Source organism: Urocitellus parryii, chromosome 6, assembly GCF_045843805.1.
Source record: "Urocitellus parryii isolate mUroPar1 chromosome 6, mUroPar1.hap1, whole genome shotgun sequence".
NCBI lineage: Eukaryota > Metazoa > Chordata > Mammalia > Rodentia > Sciuridae > Urocitellus > Urocitellus parryii.
This window is the reverse complement of record NC_135536.1, coordinates 155,828,415-155,845,941: the sequence shown is the minus strand read 5'-3', so window position 1 is coordinate 155,845,941 and position 17,527 is coordinate 155,828,415. Positions and strand designations below refer to the sequence as shown.

The 17,527-nt window shown below is 40.6% G+C and overlaps 1 protein-coding gene across 3 annotated transcripts in view; it reads left to right on the top strand.

Annotated features, from left to right (window-relative positions):
* Positions 1-17,527, top strand: part of Rin2 (Ras and Rab interactor 2) — a 219,159-nt gene that overhangs the window by 147,013 nt on the left and 54,619 nt on the right. For 2 of the 3 annotated variants that reach the window (XM_077799515.1, XM_026400708.2), the window contains one exon: positions 6,733-6,833. In XM_077799515.1, coding sequence (XP_077655641.1) covers positions 6,733-6,833 — 101 coding nt within the window. Of the gene's footprint in view, positions 1-6,732; positions 6,834-7,050; positions 7,235-17,527 lie in introns of those variants that run through there. The other variant, XM_026400709.2, reaches the window with a different exon arrangement.

Here is a 17,527-nt window from a genome sequence, read left to right as displayed (position 1 = left end):
TCTTATTTAACCCTCTAGCTCCACCCACACCTCATTGTACCAGCCTTTACTTTGGAGATTTAAGGATGAGGGCACCCAAATGGGTGGATGGGTTCTTCTCTCACCCAAGGTGGTCCAGCCTACAGGGGAGGCTGAGACAGGACTTGAAGATGGGGCTCCCTGAGCTCAAAGCTGTTGTGCTCACCACCATTACTTCACACTACCAAAGTACAGACCACCTTGAAACTGTACAAGTTTGCTGTTTCTCCTGCCATAGGGAGAGATTACCCAGAATGATTATAAAATGGTACAAATTAACGCAGACTCCTGCACCAAACTGGAGAGTGGCAGGCCTGGCCTTGTCCAGGCCCAGCCCTGGGTGTGACCTCAAAGGGCTGGGAAAGAACCTGTTCCTTCCCAGATTATTCTTCCACTTCACCCACTGAATATCTCATGGTTTGTTAGGCATGAATGCTCTCAAGTTAGGGAGCCTAAGGACACTGGATTTCTGAGTAGAATAAGGGACACCCAACCATGGCCTGCCTTCCTCTCTCTTCTCTTCACCACTTGGCCTTTCCCTCTGGTTTCTTTCTCAGCAGTCCCCAGCCATACCAACAGCCCTTTCTCTTCCCCAGTATCTCATCTATTTTGCTTTATTTTATTTTACTTTTTGCAGTGCTGGGGATCAAGTTCAGGCCCTCACTCATATTAGGCAAGTATTCTACCACTGAGCTATGACTCAGACCTAAGCACACCACCTCTTTGTTTTATGAGTCTTGCTGTGTGTCTCTACAGGGAAAAGCAAATAGCCAGGATTACGGTCTTTGTCATCACATGGTTTTGTGGATTCGAGGCCTAAGAACTACTGTCTCACCAACTTTGTGCCCTGACAACCTGGTTTCCTGCCTCACCCTCTGACTGCACCAAAGAACAGCTGCTAGTCTCTGTGGTCACCTTCCCAGGGGTTCACATACTTCCTGGGTGGCCAAGCAGAGTTGTAGGAAGCAGAACTTACTCACCAGCTTTGTAGATGATTTGCCAGCCCCCCTCCTTCCTTGAAGGCATTCTAGGTGCAAGGATGTGTTGGGATCTTTGCGTAAGTGGATTTTAAAAAATTTCAGTTAATTGCACCAACTGTGATAAATAACTTACATTGAGTTGCCAATGGCTTTTTTTTATTTGCAGCTGGACACAATGCCTCTATTTTAAATTTATTTATTTTTATGTGGTGCTAGAATCGAACTCAGGGCCTTGCATGTGCTAGGCGAGTGCTCTACCACTGAGCCACAACCCTAGCCTCACCAACGGCTTTAACTTGGAAAACCTTAGGTTAAAACTGGTACCTGTTGGTGGGTGAGAAGTTCTCTCTGGTTTTCCTCAAAGAATGAAATTAGAAAGAACCAAGTATAAAGGATGAGAGGAAAAGTCAATAGAAATTAAGAACATACACATAAGTACAAATTTATCAAGAAACAATGTTGGGAACACCTGAAATACAATTAGTGGGACCTGGGAATGACCTCAGAGAGGAAAGAATGTTTTGTGATGGTAACTTGCTGGTGGAGGGGCCTTATGAGTATATAAACATAATTCTGAAAGGCCTGACCTTGGGACATTAAACTCTGGTCTCTTAGCAAATGCCTCTGAGGCAGGTGACTCAGGATTGAATAAAGGGGGAGGAAAAAGATAGAGGGGACTGAAAAAACAAAAGCCTTCATCTGGTAGGGAAGGGTCCCATAGTGATCCAGCCAGGCACAACCTCTGTCCACCTTTGTGTCTCAGGGTCACTGCACTATAGATAAATGGCCTTAGTGGTGATTTACTATCCCAGTGCTGAATAAAAGCCACATTGTTTGTTTGTTTGTTTTAATTTTTTTTTTACTTTTAGGTGGACACAATATCTTTATTTTTATTTATATGTGGTGTTGAGGATCAAACCCAGTGCCTCACGCCAGGCAAGTGCTCTAACACTGAGCCACAACCCCAGCCCCCCACATTGATTTTTCTTGTGTATGGCTAGGTATAGAGAAGAAAGTATAAATGGAAAATGGAGGGTTAGAGATGCAGCCAAAGGTGTCAGTAAGAGCTATATCTGGAGGATACAGTTGGAAGGGATCTAGCTGGAAGGGATGGACTACCTCTTCTGGGGAAGGCTACTAGGGATTTTTTTTTTTTGGTTCAAATCAATATGGCAGCCGTAGGTTGACTAAAGGGTGGAGAGGTGACCTAGTGACTTGTATTCCTGCCAAGTTGAGAATCCTCTCTATAAGGTTTGCCACAGGCCATGGATGGCCCTGGACTGGGCAGTGTTCTCTGCTTCCTAACGGGCCAAGGATGCTCTCTTGTTTAGAGCATAGCTGTAACAGTGAAGGGGACCCAACCTTAGTGTGGTGGGGCTTTAATAGAGGCACCCAGACTCTCCTTCCTTGGTGTCATCTTCCATTCTCCTATGCATCCATTCTCTTTTTCTTATTTTCCTAATAATTTTGATTATGGTACATTTTAAGCATATAGAAAAATCACACGTAATACTGCAACACCTATTGCTCAGCTCAATCAAATCTTTTCTTTATTGGTTCTTTTTAGTTATCCAATCTTATGTTGCTGTTTTGTTTTTAAGAAATAAAACCCCACAAGTGACTGAGCACAATACCTGTGAACATCTGCATCCATTTTGTCTACCTAGAGTTAACCACTAGGATTAGGATTATAATCTCTATACATATTGGGATAGCCTTTACATCTATGTGTGTAAATAATACCTAGCTCAGTTTTCCAGAGTGTTAAACCTTATATACTCAATATAATACTTGTTTTGCCTTTTTTTTCTTTTAAAAAAGCTTTTTGAATTTTTACCTCTCTTTATATTATATATATTATATATTATATTATATTATATTATATATATATAGCTCTGATTCATTAATTGTATATAATATGTATATTCTGCATCTTATCTGCTTTCCTTTGATGAACATTTGGGTGCTTAAAATTTGTGCTTTTGCAAATAATAGTGCAGCAAATATTCTTGTAAAGTTCTCCTTGTGCCCACGTGCAAGGATTTCTCTAGATACATACCTAGGTTTCTATATCTTCGACCCTAAAAATATTTCCAAATTGCTTTCCAAAGTGGGCCTGTGAATAACATTTCTCCAACTGCATAAGGAAGATCCTCTTTCCCCATATCCTGGAATCGTCAGACTTTTTTTTTGTTGTTGTTACTTTGATGTGTATGAAATGGGATCTCCTGATTCTTTTCTCTCCCAAAGCCCCAGTGCTTCTGGAAGCTCCACCCACAGTCCTCACTCCAGTCACACACACACAAAAGGGATGCATCAAGCATGAAGAACTTGGCTGACTTCTCTATTTTCTGACCTCTACAAATTGGGTGTACTTAGGGCTATTTTCAGGGATCCCTTCTCCATGGATATTCTATCCTTAGATAATCTCTCCCTGTCACGGAGTGACATATAGGCCAATAACTTCTAAATGTATAAATATTACCATCCTGAATGTCAAGACTACTGAACAGATTTATCTGATAATAAGCAACTGAATTAAAATTTAGCTTGCCCAAAGTCTTACTCTACAGATTTTCCCTACAAGCCTAATCATTCTTCATTCTTCCTCAGGTCAGTCAAGGGCATTGCGATTTAATTTCTCAAATCAAAAACTTAGGTGTCATCCTTGATCCTTTCCTTTCCACCACCTCCACATTCAACCCATCAACTTCTATAGCAAGTTGTTTCTGGATTTTCCCCTTCTTTCTGTTTCTACTACTCCCCTTTCTCTTAAGACAATATTGTCTTTTGCCTGGGTCACTGCATTTGCTCCTAACTGGTCTTATGTTCTCCTTTTGCTCTTACAAACCATCTCTAGCCAGAATCCAAGATGAGCTTTTACTTCCAACCCCCATGCTGCGGATTCATCAAACCCAGGACCTTGTGCATGCTAGGAGAGTGTTCTACCACTGAGCTACAACCCCAACCCCCAAAAAACAATCTTTTTAGACCATAAAACAAAATAAAATAAAAAGTGATTTCCCCATTTAAATCCCCACAATAGTTCTTATCACAGGATGCTAAAATTTATGAATACTGAGATCTGAAAGCTAGGGAAGATCTGGTACCTGTCTGCTGATTTTTCTGCATACTTCCCCAGGCTCTGGAACTTGGTTTGGTGGACTCTTCCTTTGATCTTATCATGTTCTCTTGTCATTCAGGATTCTACCACTTGCACAAAGATCTGTTCCTGATGAACCCACACTAAGTAGCATGGCCCCTTAGCTGCTTCCTATAGCATCACCCTGAACTATCTTCATTCTGGAACTTCTCAGTGTTCATTGCTATGGTCTGTCGACTCCATTGGAATGTCATCTCCATGAAAATTGAGATCTTCTCAGCCTTACTCTTCATTTATAGTGACTGGCATGAAGTGGGTTCCCATATAGGTTTATTAAATTAATGAATAAATGGATTGAGTCATTTTTTTTTTTCTATTTGAGCCTATAAGCTCAAATGAAGCATTTCACCTTGAGTCTGGGTGAAATATAAGCTGCTACTTAAGACAAAAGAACATTTATTTTTGGCTAGAATAGTAGTTTCAAACTTTTTAATCTCAGAATCCCTTGACATGCTTAAAAATTATTGAGGACTGCCAGACATGGTGGTGCACACCTGTAATCCTAGCTACTTGGAAGGCTGAGGCAGGAGAATCTCAAGTTTGAGACCAGTCTGGGCAAACTAGTGAGGTCCTGTCTCAAAATAAAAAATAAAAATGGGGGAGGATGTAGCTTAGTGGTAGAACATTTACCTAGCGTGTATAAGGCCCTGGATTCAATTTCCAACACTGAAAAAAAAAAGTACCCCAAAAGACTTATATTCATGTAAATTATGTCTATAGATATTTGCCATATTAGAAAGTAAAATTAAAATTGTAAATGTTTTTTAAATTTTTATTTATTTTATTTATTGTATTTGGGGGAGCCACTAGGGTTTGAACTCAGGGGATTTCTACCTCTTAGTCATATTCCTAACAGCCCCTCACTTTTTGTTTGTTTGTTCATTTGAGGTAAGATTTCAGTTATCCAGGCTGACCTTGAACTTGTGATCCTTCTGCCTCAGCCCAACAAATAGCTGAGATTAGAGGCATGTGCCACCACACCCAGCCAATTTTTGTTGTTGTTGTTATTGTTGTTTCTAGAGAAGCGGTAATAGGCCTATTAGATGCTAACACAATCCCATATGAAAAATAACAACACTTTCAAAAAATAGTGAGAGAGTAACAAACTTGAACAGCTCTTCTACACTTCTAGACACTTAAGAATGTATAGAAGATGCCAATAAAGAGGAGCTGGGAATGTATTCAATGATAGAGCCTTTGCCTGGCATGTACCAGGCCCTGCATCAGCCTTCAGGGTCAGATGCAGCCCTTTCACAATTTCATGGGTAGGGCACACAGGACAATAGAAATCTTTTCCAAGAAATGGTCAGGTTCCTTCCACCTTTCTCCTTAGGTGCTCAATGACTCACCTACCACCACTAACACAATCTCAGACCCAATCAGTCCTTTTCCAGTCCTTCCCTTTTCCCTGTTTTCTATCATTTAGTTTTATTTCTTAAAATTTTATCTATTTTATTCACATATTTATTTTAAGAGACAGAGTTTCGCTCTGTTAGCCAAACTGGTCTTGAACTCCTGGATTCAAATGTTCCTCCTGCTTCAGCCTCCTGAGTAGATGGCTACAGGTGCAGGCTACCCCAAGTAGCCTTTCTCTCACTTAAAAAAAAAAAAAAAAAAACAAATGCAAGAGTGCACACCTGTAATTCCAGCAACTTGGGAGGCTGATAGGAAGATCACAAGTTTGAGGCCAGCCTCAATAACTTAGCAAGATTCTCAGAAATTAGGAAGACACTGTCTCAAAATAAACTTTAAAAAAAAAAAGAAAGAAAGAAAATGAGTGGGGATGTAGCTCAGTGTTTGTAAAGCACTCCTGGGTTTAATCTTCAGGTAACTCCTCTCACCCCATCACCAAAAATGCAGGGCTGAGGATGTAGCTCAGTGGTAGAGTGCTTACCCAGTATTTTTGCAAGGCCCTGTGTTCAATCCCCAGTACTTTAAAGAAGGAGAGAGAGATAAATAATTTTATAATTTTAAAGTCTTAGAAAGTTAATTTGTAAGTGACGTGAAAAATAATTTTGTAATTTTAACATCTTCAAAATTCAATTTGTAAGCAACATGTGACCTGTCTTTTCTTATCTTTTTTCAGTTCTAGGGATCAAACTCAGGGTCTGGCACATGCTAGGCAAGAGCCTCTGCACTACATCCCCAGCCCTGGTGTATGTCTTTTAAATAAATTTATTTCTATAACCCAAATATTGATTATAAAAATTTTAACACAGAGAATTCCTTTTGACAAAAATGAACATGGAGGCCTGGTTTTAGTAGAATTTAGTTATTCCTCTCTGTATTTGTGTTGAGCAACCAAACTGGGTGTCATATTCTTTTCATTATTATAACACTAAACTCTTAAATTCTTTCCCAATACTGAAACCTAAGTTCTTCCCCTTTTTAAGGGGAAGCTGTCCCCCCCCCCCTTTTTTTTCCTATTTAGAGGAAATTCACAGAACCAAGATTTAAAAAAAAAAATAGGTGGTCATTTCTGTTCCTGTGGAAGTGCCAGAGCTCCCCAGGCCTGTGGACGTGCCACGCCTCTGCACTTCCTGACGTCATACTATTTTTGTCTCTCAATAGCTCATTGACACAATCGCCTCGGAGATCGGAGAACTGAAACAGGAGATGGTGCAGACAGATGTCAGCTTGGAAAATGGCCTGGAACCTGCTGAAACTCCCAGGTGACCAGAGACACCATTAGGTGATGGTGGTGAGAGAGGGACTCTGTGAAGTTTATTAGCGATGAGGGCTGAAGTTCCTCACTCCTCTGAAGTTTGGGAACTGGGAGTGCTGTGGAGGCTCCAGATGAAATTCTCTGTGGGAGGTGGGAGTGGCCTAGAGCTCCTGATCTGCTTATTTTAATCACTTTGAAGGCACTTGAACTTTATACCTTCTCAATTCCTCCTGGCACCAGAACCCGGAAACCTAAAATTGTCTGTGCCATGTCCACCTACTCAAAATGATGGAAACAATAATGCAGCTGATCCTCCGTGGGCAAAATAGAATTCAGTGTAGCTGTGTCAGTCTCCAGAAGGTTTAAAGGGGAGCAACTAAAGAGGATGGACTCATTTTGCATTCTCAGGTCAGAAAAAAAAAATCAATAAAACTAGTAGTTCCTGTAGTCATTAACCTGAAAAATGATCTGGTGTTTTGGAAACTGGATGCGCTTATAAATGGTTAAGGAAGGGGAGGCAATGTGCTCTGCTGGTTAAGCTTAATACCTGTTCACATATCCCACATTCTCTGAAAAAGTAACAGGAGACTGGTTTCTAAGTGGAGAATGGGGGTGCAGGGGCCAGAGTCAGGGTGGGAAGTTGGAGGTAGCCTCTTACAGTTCTTTGATGTTGTAATTCTTTGCTAATAAGGACAACAGAATATATCATCACAAAAAAAGACAAGGAAATGTGGTACCTTGGAAGACAGAACCCAGAAAGTGGGGTTGAAGCTGCTTGGAGCAGTATGAAGCTGAGATTTATGGTGCAGGTTTTGCTTGCAAATCATGGGACAGGCAGGTGAGCCAGGTGTTTCTGGTTGTCCAGGCAAGTTTCAAACCAGCTTGACTTGTTCTCTGCTGTAGACTGAGGGGAGGGAGGACCATCCCAGGGAGGTACTTGGAAGCTGGAAGGCGGTGTTTTGATGCTGTGCCTTAGCTGTGGAAGTTCTCTGTGCCTTCTATTTCCCTGCTTTTCTACAAAATGACTGGGGTAGACCAGATGTTCCTCACACTTCTGCCACTACAGGCATCCTGATATCTCTTGACCTCAGTGTAAAGGGTTTTGCTTAGTTAACTTATTTTCCCCATATATTAGACAAATGTACAATGATTTTCAGGTAGAGGATTCCATCTCATATTCGGAGTAGTTCAGATGCTGTGGAACGTTGGCCGGGGATTCCTCTTTACCCTTTGCATTGTTGACCTAAAATTAAATTGGGAATTCAGTCTGAGCAACAGTGTGAAGAGAGTTTTCATAGCACTGATTTCTTCTCTATCCAGGAAATACAGTGCTATGAGACAGACCCCAAACTCCTCAGGGGACGACACCCAGACATAGACCAGCAGGAACGTGTGTAAATGCTGAAGGATAAAGCTCGCGGGAAGAATAAATATGTTAGGGACCATCAAGATCTTGTTCTCTGACTTTAGAAGGTATTAGGGTGGGAAGCTGGGCAGTTGTTTAATCTGAAACATCTATTTGTTTGTTTGTTTGTTTTGTGCTGGGGATTAAACCTAGGGCATGTGCTCACCACTGACCTATACCCCCAAGCCCTAACCTTTCTTTTCATTTGTTCCTTTCCAAATTTAAGAATGATTATAAGTATGCCACAATAACTTTTTTTTCCAGACAAATGTCACTTGTCCTTGGGTGATTCTTTGGTTAACACTGAATTTGTTAATTTTTACAGACACTTTATTTGGCTTTTTAAGAGTTGTTTAATGGGGGGAAAAAGAAAAAGCTAGATGGATTTTCTTTACTTAACATCACATATTCTGTTTGATACATGCCAGGTATAGTCTGTAGTAGCTTATGTTACCATCTATTGCATCTACCTAACAAAACCCTAGGAGGCAGAGGTCCACTGTGACCCTCATTTTACTGTTGTAGGCACTGCATGATGTGGCTAAAAAAAAATATGGACTACTGGGGCTATGGATTCTGTACTAGAGTCTTTTGCTGATTTTTTAGAAGTGGTGACTTTGTTTATAATCTCTCCATTTTGCTCAGTGGAAATATCAGGAGACCCAGCCGATGGGGAGGTAGAATAAAGAACACTCTGAGCCATCTCAAAAATTAAGGCAAAATATAGCTGTGGCCACGAGGAAAACCACAATTCAATCTGGCACAAAGCAGTCAGTCCAACAAGGAGAGGAGAGAAAAGGAAAGTAGATCTGTCAGCAGGGGAGTTGCCTTAATCAAAACCTGTATAGAAAAAAGTATCCGACAGCCCCCAAGGGACCATGGCTCTGTGCATCTGATGGATCCACAGAGAAATCACAGTGAGCTTCCTCTATGAATATGAGCTGTGGTGGACCCTCATCTCCTCCAGCCACAGCCACCACAATGTCTCTACTTCCTTAGTTGCTTAAACACCAGATTAAGTGACCACCTAGTGTTCTTGGTGATAAACCACAACTCCTTTGCCTGTGATGGCATTTGGTTATTCAAGCATCCACCCTTGAGCACTCCTTTCCTTCTACCCTTACCTGGCTTTATTTAATATAATTTTTTCATTGACTCTGTATAGATAGGACAGCTATCTGTATAGTCAGCCTTCTGAATCCACCAGTTTGCAAATACGGATTTAACCAACCACCCATTAAAAATGGTTTTCAAAATATTGCATCTGTACTGAATATATACAGATGATTTCTTGTCATTATTCCCTGAACAATGTAGTGTAACAACTATTTATGTAGCACTGGCATTGTATTAGGTATTATATGCAATCTAGATATGGTTGAAAGCATACAGGAGGATGTGTGTAGGTTATATGTAAATATTATACCATCTTATTTCCATAAGGGACTTGAGCATTGGCAGATTTGGGTATGTGTGGCAGGGTGTCCTAGAAACAAACTCCCTTGGATACTGAGGGACCCTTGCACTTACTTGCTTAATTGTGCAGTTTCTGCCTCCCTCCACTGAGAACTAAGCCCCTTAACTGGGTAGGAAGTTGGTTTGTCATTCACTGCTGTGATTTCAGTGCTTATAATGGTGCCTGGAATAAAGCATATGCACAATAACTATTTGTTGACTGGATGGAAGAAATGTGACAAAATTTTTTGGAGATTCTAAAGTATGACAATATCAGAGGCCTCTGAGAAAGAAGCTGCTCCTCTCATGCCAGTGCATAAAAATGGACAAAGTTGAAAATGTGTGCTAGGCCTTAGGCTCCCTCCCCAGCAAAGAAAAAGGATACATCCCTTCTCCCTGATCTCCAGCTGTGCTTCTTCCATCATTTCTGCTGTATGAGCTGTTTTAATTCTTTCTGGTAGGGTAATAGCTGAGTAAATCTGCCTCCTCCCTCTGCTAATGTTTTACCAAAAAGAAGCTGGCAAACCAGAGATAGATGAAGGGGCTTCTTCTTCCTCATGATCTGCTCTTTCTAAATGATTTTTCCTGTTTTCTTCTTCTTGTTATCCCATCCCTCTAAAGACAGAGACCATGGGACCATAAAACCTTTTTACTCTCCATACCTCCATGCTCCTTTGGGGGAGGGTGTCTCTGCTGGCGTAGGTCCACCAGGCCTGAGGTAGGTCAGGGCTCCACTTTCACCATCCCTGGACCCATTACCTCCTGGCTGACACAAGTCTTTAGAGATTCCTTTGTCCTAGGCAAAGTAGAAAAATAAGTGAAAAACTAACAAACAAACAAAATCAGCCTCATAGCCCCAAGAAGTATTTTCTGGGTTCAGGCTGAGTTTTCAGGATCCCTGAGAGTCCTGCCAGGACAATGTCATTAAAGCCTGTTGACTCCTCCTACTTTATTTTAACCCCCATTCTTTTTTTTTTTTTTTTTTTTTTTTTGTACCAGGGATTGAACACAAGGACACTTAACCTGAGCCATATCCCCAGCCCTTTGATTATTTATTTATTTAAGGACAATGTTTCACTAGATTGCTTAGAGCCTCACTAAGTTACTGAGGCTAGCTTTGAGCCTTGTGATCCTCCTGCCTCAGCCTCCTGAGCCCTGGGATTACAGGCATTCGCCACCACTCCTGGCTATCTCCATCATTTTTATTGCCTCCTCTCTGGTACCCTCTAGCCCAGGTGTATCATTGGGTGATGCCCAAGGTCTTAATAAGGCCTCTACTCCCACCCACATCAATTCATCCCACCCTAGAAGCAGACACATGGAATTCAAAGATTTCTTGGCCAGCTCTACCCAATGCTGTTACAGTGTAGCAGTTAACTGCCCTTCTTAGCTTCTTCTGGGAAGTCTGATTTCCCAGCAGCCACATAACAATGATATGGAAACCACGTGAAGCTCCCTTGTACAACCAGGAGAGTCTTCCCATGACCTAAAATTAGAACACAAGATTAGAAGAGAAAAAATGATGCTACAATCTAGAGAGTTCCACTTGCATAAATCTCTAGCGGGGACAGTTATGGCCATATTGGTTTCTCTGTGTACTTCTGAAGGAAACCCACCCCTCATTGATAGCTGCATTTTAAAAATCTTCCCATTGACAAAACATAATTCAGCAAGCATGCACAATTAAGTATATAGCTACGTTTGAATTCTTACAAAGTAAATAGACCATAAAACCCATACAACCAGATCAAAAAATGGGACATTCCCAGCATCACCCAAGGCTCCTTTTTGGTCTATATCCCCAAGGGTAAGCACTATTCTTACTTCTATTGCTGTAGACTAGTTGTACACGGTTTTATTTTGAGGTTGCTGTTTTTGTTGTTGTTGTTAGTTGGTTGGTTGGTTTTGTTTTTGTTTTGGTGCTGGGGAGTAAACCTAGGACCTCATGCATGCAAGTGTGTTCTCTACCCCTACGCTATATCCCCAGTGCCAGTTTTACTTGTTTTGGAACTTTATGTAACTGGAATCGTACCGCATGTGCTCTTAAAACTCTGACTTCTTTCACTGAACTTTTTTGTATAGTATTCCACTTTATGAATAAATAACAATTTGTTTATCTACTCTATTGATATTTGAGTTGATTCCAATTCGGGGCTATATTAACTACTGCTGCTATAAACATTCATGTGCATGTCCTTTGGTGGACACAGTAATGTAAGAGTGGATTACTGGATTATGTATTTAATATTCAACTTTAGTAGATAGGGCCCCACAGTTTTCCAGAGCGATGATATCAGTTTGTGCTTCCACCTAGAATATGTGAGAGCTCGGGGTGCTCCATTCTCACCAATGCTTGATATTAGCAACTTTGTCACTTTAGCCATGTGGATGGTTGGGTTGAGAATTTCTGAAACCATTATGGATGAAAACAGGTAGGAATACCTGTATGTTCTGACTCAAGTACTTATCTCAGCATTATAGGAATCAGTGATAGGAATTCTTTAGGTCTCACAGACCATCTTTAAATTCAAGGCTAAAGTCATGGGAAATTCTGAGCTCACCACCAGTTCACTGAGAAATATTTAAGGAAATTATGAAGTTACAGAAAGAATTATTTGGGGGAAGGAGATGAAATAAAGGATGAAGTAAAATAACCCAGAAATTATGGGGAAATATAAATGTAAGTACCTTTTATTATTTCTGCATTTGGATTTTAAGATTTTTACAGCAGAAAAAAAATGTCAGTGAAATTCCTCCCATTTTTATTGTCTATTGCTTTACTTTGTCTGGTACTTATATGCAGAAATATTCATCATCTCTGAATTGATTTGGCCAAGGCCATTAACTGCATCCTAAGTAATAAATGTATGTGCCAAAATATAATACAACCACTTAGAATACTTCTGCATCCAGTACAATTTTCCATATTTAAAAAAAAATAGGTAAGTCCTCAACTTCATGACTTGAAACACAGAACTTAAAGTCATTTTATTTTATTCCTTTTTCTACATTTTTTTCTTCAAATGGTAGACTATAATTTATTGATTTTATTTCTTTTTGCTCTTTTTAAGATGTTGGAGAATAAATTTATAAGACCATTTGGAATTAAGGTCAAGTCACTGAATGCAAAGTCCCTTTGCATTCTGACCTCTTATGCAGTATTTGTGTCATGTATAGTGTTTGCCAGCAAAACAAATATTTTCCTCTCCTTCCATATCTGGAAACCTGCCCACACCACAGTTCATCATTGTTCCAGGCTTGGGGCCCATGCTCAGGTCTCCCAGCATCTGTAAGCAGCTTCTCTCCTTGAATCAGTCACACCTGTAAAAGAAAGATTAGTTTTGGGGCTGGGAATGTAGCTTAGTATGTGCAAGGGCCTAGGTTGAATTCCCAGGACAATGGAAGGAAGGAAGGAAGGAAGGAAGGAAGGAAGGAAGGAAGGAAGGAAGGAAGGAAGGAAGGAAAGAAGGAAGGAAGGAAGGAAAGAAGGAAGGGAAGGAGGGAGGGAAGGAAGGAAGGAAAGATTGGTTTTCTTCCTTTGTGGGTTCTATTCTGTTCAGTGGAACATGGGAGACTCACAGGAACCATTTGCTACTGCATATTAGATTTATCTTGCAAATTCTCGGGTCCCTTGAAAAAAGTGTTTGGTATCCATTCAGGTTATGGTTGCTTCTTACACATGGTCTATTTTGAAGAACTGAACACGCACATTTCCGCTCATTCTTGGGTGCCTGTCATTGCCTGCCTGTGCACATTCTTTCTCAAGATAGCAAAAACAGAATAGAGAGGCTCCTTGACTTGGGTCAAAATTGCATTCTCAGCTGCAGATCTATTGTGTGAAATACCCAAGTAATACCACAGATGTGGCCACTCTTTCCCTTAGTGGAGGTGGGGTTCGTGGGATGCCTGGTGGAACATGGCTTTGTTCATAGAACAGGTCATGTAGCAATCATAGTTCCATGGTAAGATATTCTTCTCTCATCTAATTAAGGATATTCTGCTATGACCAGTCCACTCAGTTTTCCCTGGATTATTCCCAAAGGTGCTTTCTTATTTGAAACCACCAGGAACATTTTGAGTATGGTTTCAAGGAATTCTATAAACATTGACCAACTCTTTGATCATAACGTTAACAGTGTGGCAAGAATTAAGTTGAACCTAAGGGAAATATTTAGGGTGCTGTATCTATGTAGTGGAGCCTGAAGATTTTACACAACCTGAGAGAAGAAAGAATTGTAAACAAGTGAGTCTTATATAAAGAAACGAGGATATAAAAGATGAATTCAGGAGTATACCAGATGTCCAGGGGGAAGTAGATAATTCCCAGTCAGAGACTTGACATCACCCTTAAAGAATGAGTTAGGTAGGTGTCAGAACACCTTTTGAGTCACATGTTCCAAAGAGCTATTTAATGTGTCTCAATTTGGTGATATCTGTAATATTTGAGAAAGTTTTAAAAAGCGCATTTAAGATTTCCTTTTTTATTATTACTAAAAGTCGAATATGTAGGTCATAGAAAAAGCACATAGCAGAAAGTATTAATACAAATGACCTGAATTCACCCACTAAGAGAGAACCACTTCTGCTAGTTCATTGGGTGAGCTGTTTTATTTCTTTGAGGTATACCCTTCTGATGTTTTTGCTTTGCATAACTAGACATCGAAATGGTAGCTCATGCATGAGTTTTCGCCAACTGACAAGGTCGTTTTTGATCATTTGGGAAGTGCACTGGTCCTAGAAAAAAAAAAAAACTCTCTCTTCTCTTCTCTTCTCTTCTTTTCTTTTCTTTTCTTTTCTTTTTCTTTCATTGTAGTGATGAACTCAAGGAGATCCACCCCTGAGCTATATCCCCAGCCCTTTCTATCTATTTATTCATTTATTTTTGAGGCAAGGTCTTGCTAATTTGCCCAGGCTCCCCTCAAACTTGTGATCCTCCTGCCTCAGCCTCCAGAGGACCTGGAGGCCTATGCCTCCTTGCCCACCTGAAATTGATTCCATTTTCTTTGAATGGTAGCACCTTGCAAGTTAGTGGCTGGTTTCCTCTATCAACAGTAAACTTCAGACCTATAATTTTAATAGCGCCACATGCTAGGATTATATTAATTTAAGACTGTTTTTTTTTTTTTTCTTTTTTTTCCCAGTGATAGGGATTGAACCCAGAGTGCCTTTTACATGCTGGGCGAGTTCTCTACCACTTAGCCACATCCCCAGTCCTATTTTACACTCTGCACGCTTTGTCTCCCTCCTTTATTGGCTCTGCCACAAATATCTGCCTAGTTAAAATTCAGTGGATGAATTAGTGGAGCTAGGAAACAACACCAGCGTAGCCAAAGGCACTTAAATACTGGAAACTGCAAATCCAGGGAATGCTTGCCTTTCTGTGAAACAGCGTGCATGCCACTGCTCCGGGCTCGAGGGCAGCGGGCCGGGACTGGAGCCTGCCTGGCTCCTTCCCTTGCCTGTTTTCAGCTCCAAGGACAACCAGGACAACAGGTTCTTTGTTTCTATTTCTTACTTTTACAGGAACGAATGAATGCCTCTGCCAGCGTTGACTCCATATCTGCCCTTTTCATCTCTAGCGGGAGAATCAACAAGAGGAAGTTCCTAAGCAAAGTCACCACCCAATCTTTCTCCTCTCATGAAAACTGCCTCCATGCCCCCTCCCCCAGGCAGCCATGCCATGCAGTCTTATTTCTAGTTTCTATGTTCTTTTTTTCCTGTTTTCCACAGGAGATAGAACTTAAAAATCACGGAAAGCCTTCAAAGTCTTTCAAAAAAATCCTCCTGCAACATGCTTCTAGAAATCTTTTTCAGGAAATTGTTGTTTCCTCCCTCAAAAAGCAACAGCCCTTACTTAGCCCTGCAGGAATCCCAAAATATGTTACTGATTCTTTTTCCTCTTACATTTTAAGGGGACAAAAAAAAAAAGAGAAAAAAAAGGCTTTAAAGAATCAAAGTATCAACCTGTATGTTTCAGAAAACTTCAAAAGATTGGGGCTGGGGATATAGCTCAGTGGTAGAATGCTTGCCTACTGTGTCTCTCAGCATCGAAAATAACTAAGTTAATAATTTGGAAAAATAGGAATACAGGAATTGGATCCAGTTCTATTTTTTTTTTTTTTTTTTTTTTTTTAAGGAGGGGATGGTTACTGGGGATTGAACTCAGGGGCACTTAACCACTAAGCCACATCCCTAGTTCTATTTTGTATTTTATTTAGAGACAAGATCTCAGTGAGTTGCTGAGGCTGGCTTTTGAACTTGAGACTCTCCTGTCTCAGCCTCCCTAGCCACTGGGATTATAGGCAAGTGCCATAGTATCTTGCTAGTTCTATCTATTTTTGTTTGACTTCAGATAAGGAGTTAAATTTGATGACCCCTGATATTCCTCCAAACTCAGCTGAATATGCAGTGATATTTATAAGAATGTCCTCTCCCTCAGTCCTTTGCAAAAGCACCTTTCACATCTTGGATGGCAGGTAAAAGATTTTCTCAGCTCACTGGCCAATTTCTCTGCTATAAATGGATAGCATTTGTCAGTGTCCCATGATAATCCAGAATGAACTTGGGCCTCCTTTATTCTTCAGATGTTAATATTACAGAGTGGCAGTTTAATCCAACTTCAAATTCTAAAGAATTACTTTCACATCTGAAAGTGTTAAGCAATTATTAAATATCAACTACCAGGTATTTTTGATGTGGAAGCTTTTCTTGGAGTCTTTTGTTGGTTCTGTGTATGTATTTAACAGCAATTGGAATTGTTCTTCTGCCAAAAATTTAAGTATTGGTTGTTCTTTCTACCTAAGTGGCCTCTTCTATTAACATTTGTCCAGAAGCAATTGATTCCCAGACCCACCACATCTCCTCTCTCAGCCCTACTAAGCCCTGGGCTCATCTCCCACCAACCTTGATGTCTTGGCCACTGCTAAGTATTTTGATAAAAGGTCAAAGATCTACTGCTGCAAGAGTAAAACCACACAACACCAACATCTGTCTGGTCCTTAATTCTTTTTTTCCTTTCAGTACTAGGGATAGAACCCATGGGCTCACTCGTGCTAGGCAAGTGCTCTACCAGTGAGCTACAAACACAGTCCTTGGTCTTTAACTCTTAAGACAACCCCTGTATTGGCCTTTGGTAGCAAGAGGCCTGGGTCCTCTAGCTGTGTCACCTCCCAGGTTGTTCCTTTCTTGCCAATGTAGCTGTTTGAGACAACTCCATGTGAAAAGGCTTTTGTGAGTCAAATGAAGCTGAGGGCTCTACCTGGGCAGAATGAGGACAGGAGGTCCCAGAGAGGCAAGATATCCATGAAGCCCCTAAATGGATAGCATTTGTCAGGGTCCCACGATAATCCAGAATGAACTTGGGCCTCCTTTCTTCTTCAGATGCTTGGATCAAATCCAGGGCTTTATTCATGTTAGGCAAGCATTCAGTTCCTGAACTACATCTGCCCCTGACACCATTCCTTTCTTTTTTTCTGTTTGAAAATTGAGGATGGTAACAACCAGAGCCCAAGGTTGAAACTAGCTAGATCCTAATGGTTTACAAGGAACTGCTGAGAGACATACTCTAAAATTCTGTTACAGCTCTCATAATCTAATCATTTTACCTCTGAATATTCCTGCATTAACTGGAGCTTACTTCATATCCAAATCATAACAGATATAATTTTATAAAAAAATTATCAACCCTTACCAAAAAAGAAAAAGGCACCTTGATGTTAATTCATTCACATGTGCGAGAGATGGATAGTTTAGATTTCAAGCAAATGAGAACTTGTTGAGAACAGAATGCTAAAGACCCCCTAGCTGTGTGTACAGGGGTCTCACTGTGGGTTTCTCTGGAT